Below are 7,955 nucleotides of genomic sequence, written 5' to 3' on the forward strand. Positions count from 1 at the left end.
ACTTACTCATTGTTGCCTCCTCTCATGGAATCTCGCCCCTGGCATCTGTAGGTGCTCAATAAATGTTGGCTGGATAGGTAGATGACGTTCTAGAAGAACAGTTAATTTTAAAACTTTAAAAAATGACACAAGAAGGATTTACTCTTTATAGAAAGATTAGAAAATAAAAGTATGCAAAAAGAAACACTGAGAAGTCACCTCTTATTCTACCCTGAGTTAATCACTGGAACTTTCCAGTGCACCCTTTGTACCCTGCTTTGATCTGTGAGTTGTCATGCATATCTGGCAGCCCGTGACATTATCAGGTTATGGCTTCAGAGGCTGTGGGATGCGTAGCTCACCCTGTTATTAGACTTGTCCTTTGATGCCCAGAGCGGCTGGTGGTGGGTTGGGAAGGCTATGTCTCTGGAGTTGGTTGGACCTGAGTTTTGAACCCAGAGTCCTGCCCTCTCTCCTTCACTGGGAACTTGAAGGTGGTGTCACTGCCTTCTTCAGGTCTGGCTCTGAGTCCTGGTGCAAAGGAGCAGGAGGTTCTTTGAGCTGCCGAGAGAGGGAGTGCTGAAAAATTCAATCTGCTGCCGCCTCCACCAGGGCAGCTGCTGTCCTGGGGGGAGTCCTCTTGTTGGCAGCTGGTGGGGGAGGGGCACGGTCATGAGAGGTGCCTCCAGGTCCTTTTTCTGGCTTGCCACTTGACACTATGTCTGGCTAGTGGCTTCTCATCAGAGCGTCTCCGTTTCCTCATCTGAAGACTGAGGGTATTGATTCCTCTCAGTTTTCATGTGTGTGAGTAGCCTGCTTTCTGACCTGGGCAGTGTGGTGAGGGGTTGCCAGAGTTACTTCACTGTGGAGGAACAGCAAGGAAATGTGGGGTGGGGTGCCAGCTGGACCCCTCGGTAGGGCTTCTTTGGACTACACCTTGATGAGAGGGACCAGGCTTTGGAGTCTGTCCTTTGGCCTCTTAGAAATGGGGCTTTTCACAGAAATAGGCTGGTGCCTGCTGACAGAGTCATGCCATGTGGGCAAGTCAATCCCGTGCCACTCTGTGCAAGGTGATGGGAGTCTCTCCAGTGCCTGGACAGTCCTGCCTCTGCGCCCCAGGCCAGAGGCCATGGCACGGTCTGTCAGAAGGCACTGGGTGAGCCTGGGCCTGGAGGGTGGTTGGGTCAGTTGGGAAAGGCTCCAAGGTGGAAGAGGCTCTGGAAGAAAAGGGAGTTCCTCTCAAAACGTGGGTATGCACTGAACATCTCTGGCCCCCATATGTTTTATCAATGGGCCTTTGCCCAGCCCTCCTGCCCCCACTCTGGCACATCCCGCCTCCCCATCTGGGAAAGGGTCAGACAGTAATAAAAATGGGGAACACGTAATGGCTTACATGTCTAATTCATTAGTCAACACTGAGGAAACAAACCAAATTCCCATGTTATGCATTTGGGGTTTTGGTCTCCCTCATTGTTGCCTCTTTTGTGTGACTCGGCGATGATACCTCTTGGTTTATGAGCTTCCTGGCTGTCCCAGGTTTTCAGGGCATGAGGTGTGTGGATTGTGCATTGACGTAAGAACCAGGAGGCCCAGCTTCCATTGGGGCCTCTGTCACCCACTGTGATTTGGGGCCTGTCCCTGCGCTCTCTGGACTCTGTTTCCAATTTCATCTATCAAGTGATGTGAAGTGATGCAGCTGGTTCAGTGATCCCCAGTGGTCCCTGTGGTGGCATCTAACAGGCTGCTCTGGGGAGTGGGTGGGCCACGCTGGAGGAGTGGGTATTTTGAGAAGGGTTGTCTTGGGTCCATACTCTTGGGGAGATTGCCCCTTTCCCACCTGACCTGTCTGGAAGGGCCATAACTGTGCCCCTGGTTCTGGGCTGCTGTGCAGACTGAGTGACATCTATGAAGTAGAAGTAAGGTGTTGGGGAAATGGGCCCTGAGTTATTTGCCTAAATTGGCCCCATCTGAGGCTCTGCAAGGGGGTTACTGCTGACAGCAACTGGCTGGGATTGATAACCTACAGTGGTGAGGGGTGGCCAGACCGTTGTCTTCCTGGGCCTCGGGCTGTGCATGTTGCAGCTGCCCCGAGCAGGGAAAGGGCTTGAGGTTTGCCTCTCCCCTGTGGCTGGTCCCTGCAGAAAGAAGGGGAGTTCACCCTACACAGCCGGGCCATCCTGGAGATGGAGCAGTACATCCGGGAGACCTACCCTGACTCTGTGAAGATCTGCAACATCTGCCACAGCCTCCTCATCCAGGTACCACTGGCCCATGTGTGGAAACTCCCCTGTGGGCTACATTCTGGTACTTTCCAGAATGCTCATCCTGGGCGCAGACCCCTGGGGCTGCCATTTCATGCTCCAGTGAGAGCAGATGTAGGCCGTCTCCTTGGGAGTGTTCAAGGACGGCTCTCCTAGCTGCTGCCCATGTGACTGCACCACCTTTTCTTCCCTCTGGTTTCTCTGTTCTAGAACAAGGTTCCTTTTTATCTGCTTTTTCTCTAGCAGCCTATTTCTGTGGAAGGTCTCCTGAAACTTATATTATCTTGGCAGTTCTATGGGGAATACCTTTCATGGTGATCACCTGTTTTACTGCCCACCAGCTCTTTGCAGGGCTCTCCTGCAGCTGAGCTAGTGCCACACATTCACTGCCTTTTTAAAAAATTTCCTTTTTTTGACAATTGGAAACTATGCTGAGATGAGCCTCTGCACATATATCCTTGGCACCTGTGGATTGCTTCCTTGGGTTGAGTTCCTAGAAGGAGAATTCCTAGGATAGAGAGTGCACGTGTTTCCTTTAAAGCTTTGGCTCCACCTTGCCCAGTTGCCTTTTTGACACGCTGGAGTGGTCTGCGCCCATCTGTGGGATCTGCCAAGGTGGCACTCTGGGCGGACCTAGGAGCTAGGGACTGACTGCTGTGAGGGTATGGCCTGCTGCTACTTCATGCTCTGGCTTTTAGTCTTCCACTTTCTCTGAGTGGCCACCAGAGTTAATTTGTTCAAAGTTCTTAAATAAAGCATTGAAGGCTTTGGTATAATTATCGTAGTTAATTTTGGATATGGAAGATGAAAATGTGTAGCCTGCTGGAAATTATCCTAGCAGCTTCCCTGATGGTGTGGAGACTCAGGCATGTATCCAAGGGCTGCATTGTCTTTCTTGTTTCAGGGTCAAAGCTGTGAAACCTGTGGGATTCGGATGCACTTGCCCTGTGTGGCCAAGTATTTCAAGTCTAATTCTGAACCACGCTGCCCCCACTGTAATGACTACTGGCCCCATGAGATACCAGGTTCGTGGTCCCTGAGGAGCCCATGGCTAGCATCCTGGGTGCTGGGGGAGGGCCGGCCTCACGGGATTGACTGCAGGCAGCAAGCATATAGTGCTGGGTAGTGTAGTGCTAGGGAAGGTTCCAGAGCACAAGGTGAAGCGGCTTCTGGGCTAAGTGCAGGCCGACTTGCTTGCTCAGGGCTCTCTGAAACCTGGTGGGAATTCCAAGGCATGAGTGGAGCTGGCTCCCTCTCTGGCAGCCATCTCATCAGGGAAAGGGGAAGCTCCCTTGGGTGACTGGTCTGTAAGGTGGTGCTAACCCTGCTGTAATTGCAGGGAGGATTAGCAGTGAAGAATGTCCTTGGGGCCCGAGATGCATGGCTGTAGTCTTGAGCTGCTGGTATTTGTGTACCCAGCTCCTGCCACTCATAGTGTCTTCCTGGCCCTTTCTCTATGCAGAAGTCTTCGACCCTGAGAAGGACAGGGAGGCTGGTATCTCCAGATCCAACAAAAAGTCCCTGCGGTCCAGGCAGCACTAGCCGGTGCACTGCCGAAGGGCTCACTGCCTTCAGGTAGAAGGACTGACATGGCCTTGTCTGCAAGAGAGGCCACCAGTGTTTCCTTGAACATGGGCCACCCCCCCTTATTGTTTATGTTCTCTTATTAAAAGTTTGGAATAAAACTCTTAAGAGCAGCTGTGGTGACCTTGGTCTGTGGTCCTGTGCCTCTATGAGTTTTTGTGCCGTGGCCTTCTCTTATGGAGTTCATGTGATAACTAACTTGGATCCCTTGGTTTGGGCTCGAAGCAGGTGAAGGTAGCAGAGCTCCTTCTTCCATGTTCTAGAGCCACTACCAGCCCAGGGCAGTCACTGTCCTTGGTCAGACTGGCTCTGCCTTCAGTCCAGCTTTGGTCAGTCACTCTGTCAAGGCTGGGCTAGCCCTGAGCCTGGATGCATGATCTCTGGCCACAGCCTCCCCAGTGCCCCACAGGCTGGACCCTCCTCTGGCCTATGGTGCAGCTGGCTTGACTGGCCTTGTGCTCTTCTTCATAGTGCCCCTTTGCACCCTCTCGAGGTGACCAGTACCCCTGTCTGTCCAGGGGCTTAGATAGCCCCTCCTCCTGGGCCCTCCTGCATCCTAACAAATCCTCAGACCTGTCCAGGCAACCGGCAAATGGCTCTCCAGCCACATAGTCCCTGCCTTCAGCCAGGACTCATTCACTGGCCTGCATCTCAGCACCAGCTCCTGAACCTGGGTGCTAGCCTTGTCCTACTTTTCAGCCACTTGGCATTTCTTTGGTTCCCAAATGAGACATCTTTCCCACCTCTCCTCTTTGCACACATTGATTGTTCCCTCTGCTTGGACATACTCCCCTGGTTCCTGCCCACCTTGACCAGCTGACCTCCATCCACCCTTAGGTCTTGGCAGGCTGTCTCTACCTTCAGCTCCCACAGTCACCCCTCTTTCTGCACTTCCTTGATCATCACCCTTACCCCACACACTGTTGTAATTTCCTGCCTCCCTCTCCCCCCCCCCCAGTATCAGTCAGGAACCTACAGTAGGAAGTGACAGAAAACCCAACTCACACTGGCTTAAACAAAAGGAATTGGCTCAGGAGTGGCTTCATCTAGTGGCTCTAATGTCACCAGACACCCATATTTCTGTCTCTCTGCTCTTCTGTCAGAGCTGGACTCATGCTTGGGGACTACAAGATGGTGTCCCAGAAAATACAAACCTGTTCTTCATTGTACCTTATACCCTCATGCCATGCTGTAAGGAGGAGGCTAGGTCTCCTTCAGTAGCTCCCCCAAGCCCCAGCAAACAGCCTCACAGCCCATGGCTCAAATTTGAATACTTGTGGAGGTGGGGGTGGAATGAACCAGTTGGTGTGGTGTGGTGGTTTGGAGCTTTGTACCCTCACAAAGCATGTCCTTATACATAACCCATTCCTGTGGGTGTGATCCCTTATAAATAGGACCTTTTGATGTGGTTACTTCAGGTAAGGTGTAGCCCAGGATGGGTCTTAATCCTAGTACTGAAGGCCTTATAGGGAAGGTCACAAAGGGAGCAGCCAGGAGCTAACAGTCAACAGAACCTGGAAGAGAACAGAGAGGCCTGGAGAGGCTGTCATGTGCAGTACTGCATGGCAGAGGAGCCAAGGACTAAGGATCACCAGCAGCCAGCCCTGGAACGCCAGTCTTCAGGAAGAAAGCATCACCTTGATGAAATCTTGATTTAGACTTCTAGTCTCTAAACCATGAGCCAATAAATTCCCATTGTTTAAGCCAGCCTACTGCATGGTACTTGCTTGAGCAATGAGGAAGCTAAAACAGTTGGCGAATTGGGGCTCACCCCTAAGCCATGTGTGGGGCTGCATGGCCAAGAGTGAGGAGGAAGTTCTTCCAAAGCAAATTGAAGTTGATATTACTAGGCAGATGGACAATGAACTGGAGGTACCCAAGAGGTGGGCTCCACCCAGTGCAGGCAGGTTAACCCCCATAAACCTAGTGGGGTGGGACATCTAGGACATGGTGAATGAATGACACCTGCTGGAAGGATCCTTCCCTTTCCAAACCCAAGTCCAGTTCTGACCCTGCATGCCCACCACCTGCTCAGTGAGAAGGTGTTCGATTGGAGACTGTGGCCCAGCCTGGGATCTTGGTCCAGCCTGCTGAAGGCAGAGCAAGCCCATTGGTGAAGCCCAGGGGCAGCCCTGGCTGGGGTGGGGAGTTCAGTAGAGAGGTCAGGGAAGCCACAGGAACTGTCCGCAGTGCTGAGTTAGGGGTTTCTTGGGAGGATGGGAGGAAGTTTGCAAAAATGACCAGCAGGCAGGGGACCAGCCTAGAAAAGACTGACCTTTGGAATTGGGTTCTGGAGGGCAGGGCCCAGCCTTCCAGTTGCAGCTGCCCCAGCAAGTGAACTTCAGCCATTTTTTCCCTCCTTCCAACCCACCCCTCCAGGTGCAGGTCCAGGGACTGGCGGAGCTTGGGTCTGGTGCTCCGCCCCTCAGCCACATAGAAGGGAGTGGGCCCTGAGTAACAACCTCCAAGACTGCACTCCCTGGAGGAAAGGTATTTCTCCAAAATGCCATCAAAGGCTTTTCTAGAAAAAGGGAGGATGAAAGTCAAGAGGCAAAAGACCACCTGACAAGTGCCGTGGTCAGGAAGGGCCAAGGTGAGTCCGGACGGCCAGCTGCCTGCTTCTCTGGTTGGACTGGGCCATTAAGAAGAGGCAGTTTCATACAGTTCAGGTGAAGGCAGGTGCTGGTTGGTGACCCAGGAATCCTGAGCACATGGCCACTGGAGACACTGGCCCTCCTGCCACCAGTCCCCCCTGCCTCCAAACCCTTCTGTTGACACCAATATGAACTTAAGATGAGAATCATCTCTTATTGCTCCTCAGCACCCTCCAACTGAAAGTCTTAGCAAAACTCTAAACTCCTTGTCTGGCATTCCATTCAAACGTTAACTGCCAAAAAGACACCTTCCCACCCGTGCTTCCCCCATTGCCACTTGCTAACCCATTTTTTATGGCCATCATAGCACCTACCACTACCTGAAGTTACCTTGTCTTACTGTCTCCCTTTTATCCCTCCTCTCCGAGGTCGTGTTAGACACTAGGAGGGCAGGGCCCTCGTCCGGGTTGGTGCCATCTCTTCCACGCCTGGCAGAGAACTTCTGCCCTGGAGCAGGCCCTCTCCACATCTGATGGGCATTGATGGTGGGGTGGGTCCTTGGCTCTTGTGAGCAGCTGTTTGGTGCTTTTATTTCAAGCCTGCTTCAAAGTCCAGTCCTCAGAGCCAAAGCCAGCCCCATGTTAGCAACACTGGAGCTCTCCTGCTAGGATGTGATGATTCCATTTTCTGTGCTCGTCCCATCTGACAAGGGACGTCTGCTTGAGGCAGCCAGCCTTGAGGTCATGCTGGCGTGGATTTGCCCCTTCCCTATCTTTAGAATCACAGTGTGTTTCAGAGAACGGCTCTTCCTCAGCGCCTGCCAGCTGGGGCGGATGGGACTGTAAAGGCTGAGCCTGTGGAAAGGGTGGGAGCTAGCTGGCAGGCCCCTCAGTTCTGGCTCTTCCATGCAGTGCCATCCCTCAGGGACTGCAGATGTGCCAGGCATGGTGGCACTCCTATTTCATGCTTCACTTCCTTAAGCAGCATTCAGCTTTGTTGTAAATTCTTCATAGGAAGAACTAGGTAAATACTATTAACAGTGCCAGATGGGGGAATAAACTATCTCCTCACAAGTAACTGCTCATGGAGCCCAGTCGACTCCACTTTCTAAAGAGCTCGAGCCTCTGCCCCTTCTTCATCATGCCCATTGCCCCCTCCCTAGATTCCCTACTGACACTCAGATGTGAAATCTGGTGGTTTCTGCTCAAAACTCTGAAGACTCCAAGATCCGCAGGATAAAGCCCAAATCCCTGGGCCTGGCGAGGGAGCATGAGAGCAGCCATTTTCAGCCATCTAGTCAGCCTTCCCTGTCCCTTCCAGGTACCCCAGGGTGATGATCAGCAGCCAGGCCTTGGCTCCAGGGGTGGCACCAGCTTGGGTGTGTGTGTCTTCCCTGGGGTTCCTGGATCTGGAAGCAGAGGACAAGCAGCTGCCTATCCTGGTGCTGGAAGGATCCCGAGTTGAGCCTGCTGGGACCAGCAAGAGGGCAGGGAATGAGACCAGGCAGAGGCCAGCAGACACAGGAGCCAGGGAGAGA

The 7,955-nt window shown here is 52.7% G+C and overlaps 1 protein-coding gene across 3 annotated transcripts in view; it reads left to right on the forward strand.

Moving 5' to 3' along the window:
• NSMCE1 (NSE1 homolog, SMC5-SMC6 complex component) overlaps positions 1 to 3,937 on the forward strand; it is a 34,722-nt gene extending 30,785 nt beyond the window's left edge. For all 3 annotated transcript variants that reach the window (XM_004450458.5, XM_004450459.5, XM_071211231.1), the window contains exons 6-8: positions 2,121 to 2,237; positions 3,145 to 3,265; positions 3,703 to 3,937. In XM_004450458.5, the coding sequence (XP_004450515.3) occupies positions 2,121 to 2,237; positions 3,145 to 3,265; positions 3,703 to 3,782 (318 nt within the window). In that variant the 3' untranslated portion in view covers positions 3,783 to 3,937. The remainder of the gene's footprint in view (positions 1 to 2,120; positions 2,238 to 3,144; positions 3,266 to 3,702) is intronic.
• Positions 3,938 to 7,955: the final 4,018 nt, after the last annotated feature.

Source organism: Dasypus novemcinctus, chromosome 23, assembly GCF_030445035.2.
Source record: "Dasypus novemcinctus isolate mDasNov1 chromosome 23, mDasNov1.1.hap2, whole genome shotgun sequence".
NCBI classification, from domain to species: domain Eukaryota; kingdom Metazoa; phylum Chordata; class Mammalia; order Cingulata; family Dasypodidae; genus Dasypus; species Dasypus novemcinctus.